General features: G+C 42.6%; 1 protein-coding gene and 1 long non-coding RNA gene across 5 annotated transcripts in view; one reads left to right on the top strand and one right to left on the bottom strand.

Annotated features, from left to right (window-relative positions):
• PCSK5 (proprotein convertase subtilisin/kexin type 5) overlaps positions 1–21006 on the bottom strand; it is a 639880-nt gene that overhangs the window by 521187 nt on the left and 97687 nt on the right. For all 4 annotated transcript variants that reach the window (XM_068236619.1, XM_068236638.1, XM_068236648.1 and 1 more), the window contains exon 2: positions 18478–18582. In XM_068236619.1, coding sequence (XP_068092720.1) covers positions 18478–18582 — 105 coding nt within the window. The remainder of the gene's footprint in view (positions 1–18477; positions 18583–21006) is intronic.
• On the top strand, positions 1585–20217 carry LOC137518585 (uncharacterized). Its single transcript, XR_011020851.1, has 3 exons — positions 1585–1651; positions 19227–19363; positions 20063–20217. It is a non-coding gene; the product is annotated as an uncharacterized lncRNA (long non-coding RNA).

The raw sequence follows: 21006 nt of genomic DNA, 5'->3' as shown, positions 1-21006 counted from the left end.
AGAACCCCAATCAAAGTACGTTCCCTCAGTTTACCATTCTACTACACGGATTTGGTAAAATTGTACAGTAAAGATTGCATCATTAATGGGCACCTTTACCCTACTTTAAGCCTAGATATCCATTTTATTGATATAAATGTCATGGTTTGTGCCCAATGTCACAACGCTCCAAGAACATACACAGGAAAGTATTGCTCAAGTTCATGAGTAAAGTTTGGTTCACATCATAACGCAAAACGTTTTTCTGGATCAGAACCAACATTAACAAGAAGATGTCAATAGATCCTATGTTATTAACTTGGATCCGTTCACATGTCAGTTGGATGTATGGCGGTCAGTGGAACACAAAGTCCCGACCTGCACGATTTGTCCTGACAAGCGATTGCATTTACCATATAAGCCTATGGCGGAAACACATCTACCTCCGAACTCCAACAAACCACTGCAGTGGCTCCTGCATTGTCCACTCTGGCTGACTGTTGGACAGTGGCGTAGCCAGAGATTATGGGGCCCCATAGCAAAATAGATATTCTTGAGCAATGCTACCTGTCCCTACCCTATAAATAGGAGTTGACTGGCCAATTTAGATTCTTATGCAATGCATTCTGTTTATAATCCATGAGCACTGAGAAAAACCCAGAGGGTGGAGTAACAAAGCAACGTTAATAGTGAACACATCAAGTGTCTCCTGGGCCCACTCTTCTCCAGGGCCCCATAGCAGTTGCTATGGCTATTGCTACACCCCAGCTCAGGCAATAGAGTCAGGAGCATCAAAAACAGTTTCACCCTCTCATGCAAATTAACTTAATGTTTCTTATTCTGCCAAGCTTCCTGCTAATATTTCCATAAAAATATATTTTTGCAGATATGAGTCCATGAACTCCAGCTTAACAGTAAATTTAACACTAAATTGTAGTTTAAAATGAATACCTAATTATGGCATACATGGAAAATACAACATTCATGAATTATAATAAGCTGTTGTGTAACCATTACAATAAAAGCCATATGCTAAAATATTGCCGCTTACAATATAGATAAGTGATTCTGGATAGACACATAGCAGATTTGCTAGATCTGTGTAAATCAATTACTATGTGCATTTATAATGTGTTATTTGTCTATTTGGGTGGCACTTGTCTTTCTGTTATTTACATGTTAATTGAATTTATGTGCATTCTCTGTTCATTAATTTTATAATTAAAATAGGGCAAATTTATAATAAATGGTGCCTGAATTTGAATATACAAGAAGACCAATGAGTTTAACTATTACTATTGATACTCAACGTTGCATAAGTTTATCACATAATTCCCTTTAATACGTATTTATATATTATTATTTATGTATTATCTATTATTTATGTACACTTTTCCCTGCCAAAAAGTAGAAATTCTGGTTTCTTAAAAAGTGAGCAGATAGTACTGTTCAACTAGAATGATGTGTGACAACTGCTGTAAATCTGGAGCAGGATCGTGTATTAAAAAAATCTGCTTCAAAGATATGAAGGAATCATCAATGTTGTTATTCTTTATAACAGGGCAAGTGCTGTAGGAAAAAAACACCCTACGGATGTGCAGGGTATCCTCTTACAATCACCTGATACATTCATTGGATGCTCGCTGTGTTGTATAGCAATGCCTTTTCAAGAGTAAGTGTGTACAAGTCATTCGTTTAGTACAAATCCTTAAAACTAGGCTTTTATTCCCCATGGAAGCACAATGAAGTGCACCATACACAACATTCTTATTTTTTAGTGACTTCAAGTGGGATTAAACGAAAAAGTACATTTTGCTCTAATGCATTAAACACAGTTATAAATTCATATGATATACTATAAGCTCTGATGTCTTTTGAATGCATATCTACACCTACCTGAAACTATTTTGATTGTTAGCTGCTGAACAAGTTATCAGATTTACTCCTAATTAAGTAATTAGCAAGCAAATGAAGGAGAGAAAGTTCTCTGCTTCCCACCTTGGGTACAGCAGAAACGTTTCTGCCTTGTTTGGACAGTTAACCACTTGACCACTACAGGTTGTGTTCCCCTTATGGGGCAGAGCAATTTTCACCTTTCGGCACTCCTCCCATTCATTTGTCAATAACTTTATTACTAATTATACCAAAATGATCGATATCTTGTTTTCTTTTGCCACCCATTAGGTCTTTGGGTGGTACTTTTTGTGTCGGGGTACATATAACTACATCCCTGAGGCTAAGGTGAAGTCTCAAGGGGTGTAGATATACTGTAATCAAACCAGGAACTGATTAATTACACTTCCAACACATTATTAATTAGCAGCTAAATGAGATAAAAAGCTTGAGTTTTAACCCTTCCAGTACCTCAAAAAATCAGATGGTTTTAGCTGTTAATGCTATGTTGTGTTTTATGCTTTAGAGCATAGATGATATTGGGGTGTTAATACCACTTTAAAGATGAATTTTAGGCATAAAAACTAATCTTTCCTTCTTAACACTGGAGGAGTTTTTATTGTCAGTTCCGATGCTCTCTTTTTTCTTTGCCCTAATTCCTATTAAACTTATTAATTAGCAGCTAAGAGTCTTAATCCTTCCAGTACCTCAAAAATCAAATGGTTTTAGCTGTTAACCACTTGAGGACCTAGGGCTTTCTACCCCTTAAGGACCGGCCACTTTTTTTCCATTCAGACCACTGCAGCTTTCACGGTTTATTGCTCGCTCATACAACCTACCACCTAAATGAATTTTGGCTCCTTTTCTTGTCACTAATAAAGCTTTCTTTTGGTGCTATTTGATTGCTCCTGCGATTTTTACTTTTTATTATATTCATCAAAAAAGACATGAATTTTGGCAAAAAAATGATTTTTTTTAACTTTCTGGGCTCGATTCACAAAGCGGTGATAACCCAGTTATCACGCCTAAAAGACTTTAGGCGTGATAACCTTTGCACCACTGAGTTATCACCGATTTTTGCTCTAACTCGCGCGAAGTTTCCGCGCGCAAAGTCCCATAGAGCTTAATGGGAGCTTCGCGCGAAGCGGGGGCCGCTGCGCGCGCGCGAAGCGGGTACGCGCGGAAAATTTGCGCGAGTTGCTTCTTATCATGCCTAAAGTGAGTTTAGGCGTGATAAGGGGCTTTTCACTGGCGTGCAAACACTTTGCACCGCTTTGTGAATCAAGCCCTCTGTGCTGACATTTTTCAAATAAAGTAAAATTTCTGTATACATGCAGTGCGAAAAATGTGGACAAACATGTTTTGGATAAAAAAAAAACCCATTCAGTGTATATTTATTGGTTTGGGTAAAAGTTATAGCGTTTACAAACTATGGTGCAAAAAGTGAATTTTCCCATTTTCAAGCATCTATGACTTTTCTGACCCCCTGTCAGGTTTCATGAGGGGCTAGAATTCCAGGATAGTATAAATACCCCCCAAATGACCCCATTTTGGAAAGACATCCCAAAGTATTCACTGAGAGGCATAGTGAGTTCATAGAAGATATTATTTTTTGTCACAAGTAAGCGGAAAATGACACTTTGTGACATAAAAAAAAAAAAGAGTTTCCATTTCTTCTAACTTGCGACAAAAAAAAATGAAATCTGCCACGGACTCACCATGCCCCTCTCTGAATACCTTGAAGGGTCTACTTTCCAAAATGGGGTTATTTGTGGGGTGTGTTTACTGTCCTGACATTTTGGGGGGTGCCAAATTGTAAGCACCCCTGTAAAGCCTAAATGTGCTCATTGGACTTTGGACCCCTTAGCGCAGTTAGGCTGCAAAAAAGTGCCACACATGTGGTATTGCCGTACTCAGGAGAAGTAGTATAATGTGTTTTGGGGTGTATTTTTAAACATACCCATGCTGGGTTGGAGAAATATCTCTGTAAATGACAATTTGTTAATTTTTTTTACACACAATTGTCCATTTACAGAGATCTTTCTCCCACTCAGCATGGGTATGTGTAAAAATACACCCCAAAACACATTGTACTATTTCTCCCGAGTACGGCGATACCACATGTGTGGCACTTTTTTGCACCCTAACTGCGCTAAAGGGCCCAAAGTCCAATGAGTACCTTTAGGATTTCACAGGTCATTTTGAGAAATTTCGTTTCAAGACTACTCCTCACGGTTTAGGGCCCCTAAAATGCCAGGACAGTATAGGAACCCCACTAATGACCCCATTTTAGAAAGAAGACACCCCAAGGTATTCCGTTAGGAGTATGGTGAGTTCATAGAAGATTTTATTTTTTTGTCACAAGTTAGCGGAAATTGATTTTAATTGTTTTTCACAAAGTGTCATTTTCCGCTAACTTATGACAAAAAATAAAATCTTCTATGAACTCACCATACTCCTAACGGAATACGTTTGGGTGTCTTCTTTCTAGAATGGGGTCATTTGTGGGGTTCCTATACTGCCCTGGCATTTTAGGGGCCCTAAACCGTGAGGAGTAGTCTTGAAACAAAAATGGCCTGTGAAATCCTAAAGGTACTCATTGGACTTTGGGCCCCTTAGCGCAGTTAGGCTGCAAAAAAGTGCCAATCATGTGGTATCGCCGTACTCGGGAGATGTAGTATAATGTGTTTTGGGGTGTATTTTTACACATACCCATGCTGGGTGGGAGAAATACCTCTGTAAATGACAATTGTTTGATTTTTTTTACACACAATTGTCCATTTACAGAGAAATTTCTCCCACCCAGCATGGGTATGTGTAAAAATACACTCCAAAACACATTATACTACTTCTCCTGAGTACGGCGATACCACATGTGTGACACTTTTTTGCAGCCTAGGTGCGCTAAGGGGCCCAACGTCCTAATCACAGGTCATTTTGAGGCATTTGTTTTCTAGACTACTCCTCACGGTTTAGGGCCCCTAAAATGCCAGGGCAGTATAGGAACCCCACAAGTGACCCCATTTTAGAAAGAAGACACCCCAAGGTATTCCGTTAGGTGTATGGCGAGTTCATAGAAGATTTTATTTTTTGTCACAAGTTAGTGAAAAATGACACTTTGTGAAAAAAAAACAAAAATCAATTTCCGCTAACCTTTGACAAAAAATAAAATCTTCTATGAACTCGTCATACACCTAACTGAATACATTGGGGTGTCTTTTTTCTAAAATGGGGTCCATTTCTGGGGTTCCTATACCGCCCTGGCATTTTACGGGCCCAAAACCGTGAGTAGTCTGGAAACCAAATGTCTCAAAATGACTGTTCAGGGGTATAAGCATCTGCAAATTTTGATGACAGGTGGTCTATGAGGGGGCGAATTTTGTGGAACCGGTCATATGCAGGGTGGCCTTTTAGATGACAGGTTGTATTGGGCCTGATCTGATGGATAGGAGTGCTAGGGGGGGTGACAGGAGGTGATTGATGGGTATCTCAGGGGGTGGTTAGAGGGGAAAATAGATGCAATAAATGCACTGGGGAGGTGATCGGAAGGGAGTCTGAGGGGGATCTGAGCGTTTGGCCAAGTGATCAGGAGCCCACACGGGACAAATTAGGGCCTGATCTGATGGGTAGGTGTGCTAGGGGGTGACAGGAGGTGATTGATGGGTGTCTCAAGGTGTGATTAGAGGGGGGAATAGATGCAAGCAATGCACTGGCGAGGTGATCAGGGCTGGGGCCTGAGGGCATTCTGAGGGTGTGGGCGGGTGATTGAGTGCCCTAGGGGCAGATAGGGGTCTAATCTGATAGGTAGCAGTGACAGGGGGTGATTGATGGGTAATTAGTGGGTGTTTAGGGTAGAGAACAGATATAAACACTGCCCTTGGGAGGTGATCTGACGTCGGATCTGCGGGCGAACTATTGGTGTGGATGGGTGATCAGATTGCCCGCAAGGGGTAGGTTAGGGGCTGATTGATGAGTGGCAGTGACAGGGGGTGATTGATGGGTGGCAGTGCCAGGGGGTGATTGATGGGTGGCAGTGACAGGGGGTGATTGATGGGTGATTGACAGGTGATCAGTGGGTTATTACAGGGAAGAACAGATGTAACTAATGCACTGGCGAATTGATAAGGGGGGGTCTGAGGGCAATCTGAGTGTGTAGGCGGGTGATTGGGTGCCCGCAAGGGGCAGATTAGGGTCTGATCTGATGGGTAACAGTGACAGGTGGTGATAGGGGGTGATTGATGGGTAATTAGTGGGTAATTAGTGGGTGTTTAGAGGAGACAATAGATGTAAACACTGCGCTTGGGTGGTGATCTGATGTCGGATCTGCGGGCGATCTATTGGTGTGGGTGGGTGATCAGATTGCCCGCAAGGGGCAGGTTAGGGGCTGATTGATGGGTGGCAGTGACAGGGGGTGATTGATGGGTGGCAGTGACAGGGGGTGATTGATGGGTGATTGACAGGTGATTGACAGGTGATCAGTGGGTTATTACAGGGAAGAACAGATGTAAATATTGCACTGGCGAATTGATAAGGGGGGGGGGGGGGGGGTCTGAGGGCAATCTGAGCGTGTAGGCGGGTGATTGGGTGCCCGCAAGGGGCAGATTAGGGTCTGATCTGATGGGTAACAGTGACAGGTGGTGATAGGGGGTGATTGATGGGTGATTGATGGGTAATTAGTGGGTGTTTAGAGGAGAGAATAGATGTAAACACTGCGCTTGGGTGGTGATCTGATGTCGGATCTGCGGGCGATCTATTGGTGTTGGTGGGTGATCAGATTGCCCGCAAGGGGCAGGTTAGGGGCTGATTGATGGGTGGCAGTGACAGGGGGTGATTGATGGGTGGCAGTGACAGGGGGTGATTGATGGGTGATTGACAGGTGATTGACAGGTGATCAGTGGGTTATTACAGGGAAGAACAGATGTAAATATTGCACTGGCGAATTGATAAGGGGGGGGGTCTGAGGGCAATCTGAGCGTGTAGGCAGGTGATTGGGTGCCCGCAAGGGGCAGATTAGGGTCTGATCTGATGGGTAACAGTGACAGGTGGTGATAGGGGGTGATTGATGGGTGATTGATGGGTAATTAGTGGGTGTTTAGAGGAGAGAATAGATGTAAACACTGCGTTTGGGTGGTGATCTGATGTCGGATCTGCGGGCGAACTATTGGTGTGGGTGGGTGATCAGATTGCCCGCAAGGGGTAGGTTAGGGGCTGATTGATGAGTGGCAGTGACAGGGGGTGATTGATGGGTGGCAGTGCCAGGGGGTGATTGATGGGTGGCAGTGACAGGGGGTGATTGATGGGTGATTGACAGGTGATCAGTGGGTTATTACAGGGAAGAACAGATGTAACTAATGCACTGGCGAATTGATAAGGGGGGGTCTGAGGGCAATCTGAGTGTGTAGGCGGGTGATTGGGTGCCCGCAAGGGGCAGATTAGGGTCTGATCTGATGGGTAACAGTGACAGGTGGTGATAGGGGGTGATTGATGGGTAATTAGTGGGTAATTAGTGGGTGTTTAGAGGAGACAATAGATGTAAACACTGCGCTTGGGTGGTGATCTGATGTCGGATCTGCGGGCGATCTATTGGTGTGGGTGGGTGATCAGATTGCCCGCAAGGGGCAGGTTAGGGGCTGATTGATGGGTGGCAGTGACAGGGGGTGATTGATGGGTGGCAGTGACAGGGGGTGATTGATGGGTGATTGACAGGTGATTGACAGGTGATCAGTGGGTTATTACAGGGAAGAACAGATGTAAATATTGCACTGGCGAATTGATAAGGGGGGGGGGGTCTGAGGGCAATCTGAGCGTGTAGGCGGGTGATTGGGTGCCCGCAAGGGGCAGATTAGGGTCTGATCTGATGGGTAACAGTGACAGGTGGTGATAGGGGGTGATTGATGGGTGATTGATGGGTAATTAGTGGGTGTTTAGAGGAGAGAATAGATGTAAACACTGCGCTTGGGTGGTGATCTGATGTCGGATCTGCGGGCGATCTATTGGTGTTGGTGGGTGATCAGATTGCCCGCAAGGGGCAGGTTAGGGGCTGATTGATGGGTGGCAGTGACAGGGGGTGATTGATGGGTGGCAGTGACAGGGGGTGATTGATGGGTGATTGACAGGTGATTGACAGGTGATCAGTGGGTTATTACAGGGAAGAACAGATGTAAATATTGCACTGGCGAATTGATAAGGGGGGGGGGGTCTGAGGGCAATCTGAGCGTGTAGGCGGGTGATTGGGTGCCCGCAAGGGGCAGATTAGGGTCTGATCTGATGGGTAACAGTGACAGGTGGTGATAGGGGGTGATTGATGGGTGATTGATGGGTAATTAGTGGGTGTTTAGAGGAGAGAATAGATGTAAACACTGCGTTTGGGTGGTGATCTGATGTCGGATCTGCGGGCGATCTATTGGTGTGGGTGGGTGATCAGATTGCCCGCAAAGGGGCAGGTAAGGGGCTGATTGATGGGTGGCAGTGACAGGGGGTGATTGACGGGTGATTGACAGGTGATTGACAGGTGATTGACAGGTGATCAGGGGGGATAGATGCATACAGTACACAGGGGGGGGGGGGGGGTCTGGGGAGAATCTGAGGGGTGGGGGTGATCAGGAGGGGGCAGTGGGCAGGGGGGGAGATAAAAAAAAAATAGCATTGACAGATAGTGACAGGGAGTGATTGATGGGTGATTAGGGGGTGATTGGGTGCAAACGGGGGCCTGGGGGGTGGGCAGGGGGGGTCTGATGGGTGCTGTGGGCGATCTGGGGCGGGGGGGGGGGGAAATCAGTGTGCTGGGGTGCAGACTAGGGTGGCTGCAGCCTGCCCTGGTGGTCCCTCGGACATTGGGACCACCAGGGCAGGAGGCAGCCTGTATAATACACTTTGTAAACATTACAAAGTGTATTATACACTTTGTATGCGGCGATCGCGGGGTTAACATCCCGCCGGCGCTTCCGTATAGCCGGCGGGATGTTGCGGCGGGCGAGCGGTGACAGGCGCCGGCGGAGGATCGCGTCACGGATGACGCGATCGCTCCGCCCATGCCCTTAAATGGACCGCCGCCTCTGTGGGTGAGCCGGTCCTTAAAGCGAACCTTAAGTCAAGTAAAAAAAATGAGATTTACTCACCTGGGGCTTCCCTCAGCCCCCAGCAGCCGATCGGTGCCCTCGCAGCTCCGCTCCGATGTCCCAGGACCCGCCGGCGACGACTTCCGGTTTCGCCGTCGCCGGCCGACAGGCATGTCGTGGCCGCAATAGCAGCATAGGGGGCGATATACAGGCTGGGAACGCGAACAATCACTCGCGTTCCCATGCCTGTCGGCCGGTGACGGCCAAACCGGAAGTGCTCGCCGGCGGGTCCTGGGACATCGGAGCGGAGCTGCGAGGGCACCGATCGGCTGCTGGGGGCTGAGGGAAGCCCCAGGTGAGTAAATCTCATTTTTTTTTACTTGACTTAAGGTCCGCTTTAAGGGCTCCACTTCCCGGCCGCCTCTGTGCGTTAGGCGGTCGGGAAGTGGTTAATGTTATGCCGTGCTTATTGCTTTAGACCATAGATGATATTGGGGTATAATACCACTTTAAAGCTGAATTTTAGGTAAAAAAACTCATCTTATCTTCTTGACACTGGAGGAGTTTTGATCCAATACCCTTTTTTTTCTTTGCCCCAGTTCCTATGATCAAAAACTAAAGTAACACCATGTCCAGAAATACTATCATGGACATAAAGATTAATGAAGCTTGAGGCAGGGAACACACTTGAGTGTTTTCATGCGCGTTTTCTGCACAGAAAAACTGAGAACTCATGTTAATCAATGTGCTAGTTCACACCTAATATGTTGTTCGCGCGCGGGAAAAAAAATGACATCCTGCTTGATGACTCTGCACATTTTCTCAGTTTTCTGTATCAATTACATCAGCTGCTGTGAAAAAAACGCGCCTGTTCTCCTGCATAGAAACACACTTGGTGTGCAGAAAAACGCGCACAGAAAACTGATAGACAAATGTGTTCCCTGCCTCAGAGATTTGAAGATGCAGATCATGGACCAGTAGGATTCTGTAGGTAAATGGAGTACACATTATTTTCCAAACAGGTAAATTGACAAATGTGTTCTATTAAAGCACAACTAATGTAAAAAAATATGTAAATGTACATATGTATAAATGTACATTTCTCCCAGAGTAAAATACATTATACATTTTTCTATGTTGCCTTCACTAAGGCCTCTTTCACAGTGGGACGTTAAAGTCGCACGTTATAAAAAATGATAATGCAGACTAACGCACAGCAATACAAAGTCTGTGCGACATTCACAGTGCACACGTTGCGTTGTGTGTAACGTGTAGCAATATTTAGAAAGTGCTGCATGCTGTGCGTTTAGCAATACATTTGCTGCGATATGTGTTTTGCACATGCTCAGTAATGTCTTTTTTTTTTTAAATATAACGCATGCGTCGTTTTCGTTCCATCAGAATGCAACGAACACGGCGCACCAAGAGACACATAACGCAGTGCAAAATAACATCCAATTTTATAACCTACATGCGCTGCGTTATGGGCACGTTGTGCGACTTTAACGTCGCATAAAACGCAACATCCCACTGTGAAAGAGGCAGTAGGTAGTGAAAATCTGAAAGATCTGACAGATCTTGGACTTGCCACGTTTTCATTGGGGATTCTCAGGTTTTCTTTTATCTACAAAAGGACTTACTGAACCGTAGTTGCTCAGTTCAACTATAGGGTGCAGACGAGTAGGGTAGCCGGCTGACATCCTTGTATAGATCCTTTCTTTCTTTGTGTAAAGAATAAATTAAATATGAGAATCCCCCATGAGGAGATGGACTAATCAAAAACTAGTCAGATCTGTCAGCATTTTACTACCTACCATAAGAGAGAGAGCACCATGGGAGAAAAAAGGATTTTATGGTGCATTTTACTCTGAGAGAAATACAGATTTCATATGTATGTGTTATAAATTTGACAATTGTTTTTAGCGATATTGGTCCTTTAATATACCCAACAATTTGAAGGGAGATGCTTATGTTTTACACTATTGTGCGCATAACTGGACATTGCCGGTGAGCCTAGTGCAGGTATGTCAAACCGGTCCTATGAGGGCCGAGGTCCTCACACATTTTTGACACAGCTCAAATTAATTGATGGGTCTGAATCAGGAAAGGTGTGGTCCATCGGGTAGAACACATCCCTCTCTTTCTCAGTCCATCCTAAACACTGGCATGGATCTGGCCCTTCAGGCCTGGAGTTCGACACATGTGGCCTAGTGGAACATCAGTGTTCTTCACTCTATTTCTTCTTTAGAAAATCATTATTCTTGAATAATAAACAAGGTTTGTTCTCAAAATAGTAGCAAGGCAGCCTGGCTCATTATTTAGTGGCAGGAAATTTAGACGACAGGCCATGAACCAATCTTTCCAAAACAAAAATCCCTGAAGATTGATTGACAAGTTAAGCTCTAGGAAAGAGTCCTGGAGGTTTGCAAAGCAAATGTCAGGTGGTCACTGTACAAGTTTGCCTGTAATTCTAATTACTGTATGGTAATGAATGCTTTGCACTATTAAAGTATTACATATTAATTCAAACAAGTTTACCCCTGTAATTGAGATTTGATGAGGAGAGGGTTCAGTGATCTCCTACTGTACATTACTCAGTGATTCACATCCATACTTCTGTTAACATCTTCCATTCCTTTGCTTTATATTTATTTACATCAGCAGAAAAACGAGGATTACCTCTCAGCTTCAAAATACAAATGATCATGAATACAAAATTCAGAAGAACTTGCAGACATTTTTATTTACTATTTTTTTAGTATTACCAAAAACATGTACTAACATACAGCAAATTATTAAGTATTGTATTTTAGGCAAGATAGATGCTTAAAGGACAACTGAAGTGAGAAGACTATGGAGGCTTCCATATTTATTCCCATTTAAACAGTACAGATTGCCTGGAAGCCCAGTTGAGCTATTTGGCTGCAGTAGCGTCTGAATCACACCAGAAACAAGCATGCAGCTAATCTTGTCAGATCTTACAATAAGGAACACCTGATCTGCTGAATGTGTATTCAGGGTTTATGACTAAATGTATTAGAGGCAGAGTATCAGCAAGATAGCCAGGCAACTGGTATTGTTTAAAAGGAAATAAATATGGAAGCCTCCATATCTCTCTTGTTACAGTTGTCCTTTAATATATGTCGAATGCAAGAATATCCCTAAAACATTCATCTTAAGTCTTTCTTTTCAAGAAGCATGGCAGAATTTGTGTGCTTTTGCAATTTTTTGCTCATTCAATTTCGCTGTACATGTAATGCAAGTCAATGGCATTGCATTAGTCATACATTGTTGTGCGAATTTTCCCATCTGAATTTTCTGCTGATATAAAACAGATATGTACGCTTTTTTTTGGAACGGATATATGAATCGCATATGTTGCAAGTCAATGGAAATACGAATGTAAAGTTAATAACATACAAATTCATGTAAATTATCTTCATTGATATGCATGGAAAGTCTGAATGCAAACATTTTCAGAAATCTCAAAACGCAGAATCACAAATATGAAAAAACGTGCAAGAAAGCATCTGAAAATTGCAGGGATAAGTGTGAAAGCAACCTTAATATACGTGGAGTGCAATCCCTTATATGTGATGCGGAAGCTCACAGTTGCACTGCAAATGTAAAAATAAAATAAACCGTTTTATAAATCATCACTATAGAAGTAAAGCAGGGCTGTGGAGTCAGAGCAATTCTGGGTACCTGGAGTCGGGGGTTCCAATAAACTGAAGAGTCGGAGTCAGATAATTTTTGTACCAACTCCACAACCCTGGTGATTATTAGACTAAGGAAACAGAGTCAAGGAGTCAGAGTTGGAGCAATTTTAAAGTCAGTGGTTTCATAAACTGAGGAGTCGGAGTTGGATGATGTTTATGCCAATTCCACAGCCCAGGAGAAAAGACCCCTTAGTGATATTTGTTGTTTATTTACTTATGGGGCGCTGTAATCAAAGTAATTGTCAGCAGTTCCCCCATCCAGCCACCGTCTTAGCAGCTGTTATACTAAAATCAAAAGGCCTCTGTTTATTCAGAAATATCACTAGCTAGCCACAATAAGGCCTCTTGCACACTGCATGCATTTCAGATTCCGATTCCGCTTTTTAATCTGTTTTTACATCCGATTCCGATTCAGATTTTTAATCTTAACTGCATGCTGCGTTTTTTGATCCGTTTTTCTGTTGAATGTATTCAAGGAAAATCGGAAACGGAATCGGAATCGGAAAACGGATTTGCAGTGTGCAGGGAGCCTAAGTTAGACGGCCAGTCAGGATTTATTTACCTATAAAGGCTTCCCAGCCATGTTTTATTTTCCCCAATGGGTGTTATTTATATCAAACAGGCGGAGAGGTTATAATGAACAAAGGTACTTCTCCACCATAATAGGACTTGAAGATCAACCCCCATATAGCTAAAACAAGGAAAGCAATGGTGGCTTACCATTTTCATGATGGCAGCCACTGCTGTCAGGTTAGAGGTTTGTGGCTGCTATCTTGTACCTGACAAAAAAAAACACCTTTGCTTATTTTAGCTAACTAGGGATATTGTAGCCCCTCCCCCACCTTTCTACCACTAATAATACATTACTCCTGAAAGATGGAAATAATGATGGCAGCTTCCAGAAGTAATATCACATGCAAACAAATGGGTGTACATTAAAAACCAGCATGGCTAAATTTGGATGCTCTAGCTTTTCTCACGCCTAGGGCTTGATTAGCTAAACCCTGATAATTCATATCACGACCGCGCTAGGGTTTTTTGCTTGCAATCGCGGATATTCGCGCGCAACCGCAAATGTTTATGCAAATTCGTGATTGTGCACTGAAATTCACAAATGCGTGCGGAAACGCAGGGCTATCATTCATAAAGCGGTAATGCTGAAAACAGCTGACTTTACCGACCACTTAGCAAAGTGAGAATTCATAAAGGCTGTTTCCGCATGAACAGCTGACATTCCTGAGCAGAGGTGTAAATTATCGCCTTGTGCTGTGATTATCTAAGCATATGTCACTAAAAGTAAATTCATAAAGATTAGAGCAGGCGGTATTGGGTCGGAGAATACTGTTTGCTTTGAAGAGGCGATAAGCATGCGGATAACAGCAGATAACAGCAACAGACCTCCCAGGCAGCAGCAGCAGTGAGAGCAGAAAAAAAAAGACTTTCCAGAATACCCCATGCTGTGTTTTATAACCCCTTGGGTACCTGTTTTCAGATATATTTCACATCAGAAAGCCTGCATGTGTAACATTTCTTGAAGTTCTTCTAAGCTGTGGCAATTAAATAGATTGTTTAGAAAGACTAATAGACAGATTCAGCGCAGATTAAGGGCAAACAGAGGCAGTTTTAAAAAAAAATGCATATCTAGAGGAAAGCTGGGGCTGCCTCTTTTATTGTAACACTGTCTCTGCACAGAGAAACTTAACAACTCAGGCAGCTTCTCGTGTTACCGCAAGCCTTAGTTCGGGAAAATACCGAACTTCTATTATTTAACTGTAAACATTTTTATGAATTAGCACACAGAAGTATAAAATACCGATTGCGGTATTTTCCTGCCCAGATTTTTTTACCGAACACACTTTTATGAATGATAGCCCAGGTGTTTCTGACATTATTGTCAGATCTGACAGGATTATCTCCATGCTTGTTTCTGGTGTTTCAGACACTTCTGCGGCCAAATAAATCAGCAGGACAGCCAGGCAACTGGTATTGTTTAAAAGAAAATAAAAATGGTGGCCTCCATATTCTTCTCACTTAAGTTGAGAAAATTAATCTGCCCACGACTACAAACCACTCTGTTGTGTCTGTGGATGCCTTAAGACTTAAAAATGTCCCCGTCCAAAATCATCTGCAATCCTGCATATCATGTGTTTGTGTGGTCCTTATCTCAAGAAATTATATGACTCATAATAAGCAAACGACATCAGTAGTGCCCCAAAGTCAAAGATCAAGGGAGAAAAAGGCTTTACTTAATTAAATTTCTATAACCTCCCTATTTGCTTTCTTGGATTACTTAAAAGTGGTTGACCTTTATAAAGCTGAGATAACCAAATGCATTTACATTAATGCAAATTACTTCATCTGGAACTTCACAGTAACTTTGCCTGATTCAAAGATTACAATTTATGATAAATTTCATGAAACTGTGAAGTCCGCTAACAGTTTGTAATGAGAAACATTAAAGTAAAATACTGTACATTTAGTGCAACAATATATCTGAGAGGAAGAAACATTCTCTAAGGTGTCCTTTAATGCCCTCTATATACAGGATCTTCTCAAAAAATTACCATATTGTGATAAAGTTCATTATTTTTTTGTAATGTACTGATAAACATTAGACTTTAATATATTTTAGATTCAAATATCCACAACTGAAGTAGTTCAAGCCTTTTATTGTTTTAATATTGATGATTTTGGCATACAGCTCATGAAAACCCAAAATTCCTATCTCAAAAAATTAGCATATTTCATCCGACCAATAAAAGAAAAGTGTTTTTAAAACAAAAAAGTCAACCTTCAAATAATTATGTTCAGTTATGCACTCAATACTTGGTCGGGAATCCTTTAGCAGAAATGTCTGCTTCAATGCGGCGTGGCATGGAGGCAAACAGCCTGTGGCACTGATCAGGTGTTATGGAGGCCCAGGATGCTTCGATAGCGGCCTTAAGCTCATCCAGAGTGTTGGGTCTTGCGTCTCTCAACTTTCTCTTCACAATATCTCACAGATTCTCTATGGGGTTCAGGTCAGGAGAGTTGGCAGGCCAATTGAGCAAAGTAATACCATGGTCAGTAAACCATTTACCAGTGGTTTTGGCACTGTGAGCAGGTGCCAGGTCGTGCTGAAAAATGAACACTCTGGATGAGCTTAAGGCCACTATCGAAGCATCCTGGGCCTCCATAACACCTGATCAGTGCCACAGGCTGATTGCCTCCATGCCACGCCACATTGAAGCAGACATTTCTGCTAAAGGATTCCCAACCAAGTATTAAGGGCATAACTGAACATAATTATTTGAAGGTTGACTTTTTTTGTTTTAAAAACACTTTTCTTTTATTGGTCGGATGAAATATGCTAATTTTTTGAGATAGGAAATTTGGGTTTTCATGAGCTGTATGCTAAAATCATCAATATTAAAACAATAAAAGGCTTGAACTACTTCAGTTGCGTGTAATGAATCTAAAATATATGTGTAAGGAAACGCGGAAAAGCCGCCATCTCTCGAGGTGAGGCGGCTGTTTCCGCGTCCAGCATGGCGTCACAACGCGGAAAAAACGCCGCGTGCCGCATAGGCAGTGCGGCGGAATCCGCATCAGAGGCGGCCCCCGCACTAGATACATTGCATGACAGTACTGGTGTGGCTGGGACTGATAGTCCACCAAGATTCAGACTTACACGCGCGCGAGCAGAGAGGCAGAGTTTAAATTGCAGTTAGAAGGGTGTCGGCTGACCAGCTGGGTCAGCTGACAAATTCCACTGCTTTCATTGGACCAGCAATTAGGGAGGTCCTGGAAAGGTCCTAGAGTATATATACTGCTGGTTGTTCACTTGCTCTTTGTCTGGCGTGTGATCACATACGTGGGAGCACCCAGATCCGTAGTCAGAACCTGAAGTGTGCCGGGACCAGCTGGAGCTGTAATCCTACACTTAGCTAGATATTTGATAGCTAAAGTACTAGTTTGATTGTGATTATATGTTATGACTTTTGCCTGCCTCGACTATCCTCCTGAACTCTGACCTTGTACCTCGATATTTCTGATACTCTGTTGCCGAACCTCGGCTCGTTCCTAGACTCTGTTTCTGCCTCCTGATTTTGTACCCCGATATATCTGATACCCCGTTGCCGAACCCTGCCTGTACTTTGACTCCGCCTTTGCCTACTGTATTTGTACTTTATCTGTCCGTGTGTGTACGACCTGGCTTGTCTGACCTCGAGAACCGACCTTACGATTGGAGGCGGTTCCCAGTCCTGTTAGTGACACTTCTTCCTGAGTGTCACTCTCGGACTTTCCTTCCTACTGTCAGTCTGACTCCTCCCGTCTTGGAGAGCTCAGGTCTGCGGAAGGAATCCGTGCAGTTCTCCTTGCTGCACTGAGGCCTAGGCCTCCTAGTGTTACTGTTACACCAAAACACTACACTCTACTCAGGCGAACAGAGGTTAGTTTGTATATCGGATTATCGGTGAGACTGCAGATCACTTATAATCTGGTATATATCTGTATTTCCGGCGATACTGCAGATCACCGGTAATCAGATACTCTCTGCGCCCACCGATCGTTACAATATGAAAGTCTAATGTTTATCAGTACATTACAAAAAATAATGAACTTTATCACAATATGCTAATTTTTTGAGAAGATCCTGTACATTAAAGGTCCGTACACACGCCGGACTGCAGGCAACGACGGGTCCGTCGTCACCTCCCGCTGGGTGGGCGTTCCAGCGACAGGCGGCGTGTGTACAGTCTGTCGGCGGACTGATACGACCGTTTCTGAGCGATCCGCCGGGCGGATCGCTCAGAAACAGCCGTATCAGTCTGCAGTATGCCCACGGGGACTGCAAACCTCCTTCTCCTCCACGCAGCTCGCTCTGGTCATCAGCACAAGCCAACACTAGATGGAGAAGTGCGGAGGAGAAGGAGGTCTGCAATCTCAAGCATGACGGATTAGGTAAGCCAGCTACCGCTACACATGGGGAGAGCAGGAAACAGGGCGAGGAAGCAGAGGCACACAGGAGGTGCGGACACACATACATGGAATCCCTGATGTTGCAGAGGGTCGGCGGTTCATATCGGCGGGCATTTGTAAGTTGGGGATTCCCTGCCTGTGCCGTATCAAGGGATGTTTTCTCCTCATTTTTTGGGGAGAAAAAGTGTGTGTTATAAGGTGGAAAATACAGCAGGTGAAACAGACATATCAAACCTATTTCTTTTGCATTTTCTTGTTTCCTGGTGGCATTTTATTTACAAGCTGTAATGTCTGCACACCTTCCAGTGTCGGGTACTAGGAGTTGCTTGACAATGTTGTTTATCTCATAAAGGGAACCATGCAAAGTCCTAAAATAATTTTTGGGCAATGTAACTTTTGACTTTGAAATGGAATAAAAGATTGCTTTTTGTTCAAACCCTTCACTGTACAGATTACAAATTCTATGGATCTTTATGTATTTATGTATTTTTGTAAGTGTTTACAGAAAATCTGAAAGCTTGTGATGTGTGAATTTATCCTAGATATTATCCGTTATGCATTTTTTGGGGTAATTAACAGGCCCTGTAAAATCAAGGTTCTTTCCACTATTTCCGGTACATCCAAAGCTGTTAAATAATCAACAAGTACTTATATTATAAATGAGCTGCCGGTGTTCCTTAGAAACAGTGCCCAAACTTGTGTTGTCAGATAATCTAAAGAACTGTACCTAGCATTTGACAGACGCTTGAGGGAGATGGCATATCAGTTCTCCAGTGCTCATATGGCTTCTGAGCATCACTACCCTGTGTAAAGTTACCTATTAATAATAAAAGGGCTCTAGCTGTAGACAGAGAAGATCCGCTTACCTTTGGTTCCATTGTAATAAAGTTATGTGTCCCTCGACTTGACAAGACCGACCTCTTGATAGTTCTACTGTGGTAAAAGTGATAGTAATCCTGGAGCGACCCAATCTGTGGAAACAGAAACAGTAGAATTTTAGGTATTTAAAATCAGCATATATTGGGGTCATTGTTTCTAATACTAATTTCATGCACAAAATAAATGGATAAATTATGCATCGTTCTGCTGCTGAAACGTTACTTGAGCCACAATGATCATCTTTCAAAAGAAGGACATGTGATATGAAATGGATGTGGGAGTCCTTCAGGCGCTAACGGCATAGCCAAAGATTATAATTGAGCTTCTATGGCTGCCTGTGTCTACCTTTTTAATGTTTAATTTATATGCAGAGTTTTATATCAACGCACGTCCATAGTGACACATAACCGACTGAAGAAAAAGCCAAATGACTAGTGCTATTAAAAAGCATTCTGTCTACTTTGCCACAGGAAATGCACTGCGAAATGGACAATAAGTTATCGGGATCATTAACTTAAGAAACCCATAATAGCAGAATGATTAAATAATTAATAATAAAAATGTATAGCCTATGAAAATATAAAAAAATTGAAAGATCTCCTTAAAGATTATTTAATTTTACCGTGACAGAAATGTAGTTGCCACAAAGTTATACTTAGCAGTTTTCTTCCTGCCTTGTAAACATTGTAATGTGGGCATTATTTAAACTTTGTGGCCTGATTTGCTGTTATTGCAGAACCCCACGGTTGGGCAAAGATCCCCATCACAGATTCAGGAAGCAACTGCGATCAAAGAGCTGGAGACTGCACCTCTACAACCAACACAGGAGACAGCATACAACCTGACAAGACACCCGAAGTGTACCACCTGCATGTAAGATACATTTTTTCAAGCAACTGAAAAGAATGCTCCGGGGAACCAAAATAAGTGCCAGATCAAGATGGAGCCCTACATAATTGCCCTATTATTATTATTTAGTATTTATATAGCGCCCACATCTTACGCATCACTGTATATTGTCTTGTCACTTAACTGTCCCTCAGAAAGGCTCCCAATCTAATCCCTACCATAGTCATATGTCTATGTATGTATCGTGTAGTATATATAGTAGTCTCGGGCCAATTAACTTATCTTTATGTTTTTGAGATGTGGGAGGAAACCAGAGTACCCGGAGGAAACCTACACAGACACAGAAAGAACATACAAACTCCATGCAGATAGTGCCCTGGCTGGGATGCATAGTGGGGACTCAGCGCTGCAAGGCAAGAGTGCTAACCACTAGGCCACCGTGCGGCCCTAAAGAGGAACTATCAAAGAAACTGTCCTTCTGTAAACCCCACATACCTATAGAGCTTTTAGCGAGCAACAATAGAAAGCTTTTCAGAACTCTCTGATCATAGTCTGTGTGAAAAAAATGCTTGGTTTATAATATAACTATTGTAACAGCTTGTGTTGGCATCGATGCTAGAGCTGTACCATTTAGATAGGTTCCACTTCTCTGTCACTATTCACAGAAGAATTATTTACTGTCTGTAGTCTGCAATGATTGTCTGCAATCTCTGTTTACTGTAGAACTGCGTGAGGCAGAGAGCGACACAGGAACAGCTGATGAGTTATTAACACACTATCTGAAGCTATATTTCTGCTTTCTATCATTCTGAAGAGATTCCAGTCACAGGATTACAGGACTGTTTCTGTATGCTGGATGTGCTGGACACAGTCCTCCATAGTAATGTCCACAGTGAAGACAGTTATCTGTAAATGTAATATTTTATTCACATAAAAAATGAAAAGATGGAAAAAAAAGCCATTGTATGGCTATTTGCTAGTAATTACTGGAAATACTGTATATGTGGCATTTAGAATTTTAGTTAACTTTGATAGTTGTCCTTTAAGAAGGAAATAAAAGATTAAAGTCACTGTGTGGTTTGCTGACTTAACTTTTTATGGCAAATATATAAGCAGTCTGCTGAAAGACTGTTTTTACCTATTTATATGAGTAAAGGTGTCTTTTGGTTGTCACCTTACTAAGGATAAGACAAGATTGTCCCATACACTGTCGTCCCTCTTCCCGCCTACATAGAGACAAAACACATCACTCTGTTAGCTGCCGTGGGTTCAAGTCTGATCATTGCGGGCAACAGAAATTGTGCTCAAACTATTCATTTGTATGCTGCTTAAATAAGTCAGTGTCTATGAAGGGTCTTCTGATTGTGCGAAGTAAAGAAATTACTGGTGGTGCTCTTGGCAAGGTAAAAGGTTTATTTTACATGTGCTATACACAATGTTTATTTATTAAATGTTTTCAGACTAGGAAAACATTTGTACCACAAGTTCAGTATTAGGCTGTATTCACACTTGACAACTATCAAATTTTAACACAATGTATAGCATATATGTAATAGGGGCACCTGGAAAAAGAGTGTGAAGTAATAACAATAGTAGAATATTGGTAATATTTCTGGTATTCTATTTTCCCTGATAGTAGAATATCTGTAATTATAATGATATCCTAT

The sequence above is a fragment of the Hyperolius riggenbachi genome, chromosome 1, assembly GCF_040937935.1.
Source record: "Hyperolius riggenbachi isolate aHypRig1 chromosome 1, aHypRig1.pri, whole genome shotgun sequence".
Taxonomy (NCBI): domain Eukaryota; kingdom Metazoa; phylum Chordata; class Amphibia; order Anura; family Hyperoliidae; genus Hyperolius; species Hyperolius riggenbachi.
Note: the sequence above shows the minus strand (reverse complement) of the source record. Positions and strands in the feature narration are given on the sequence as shown.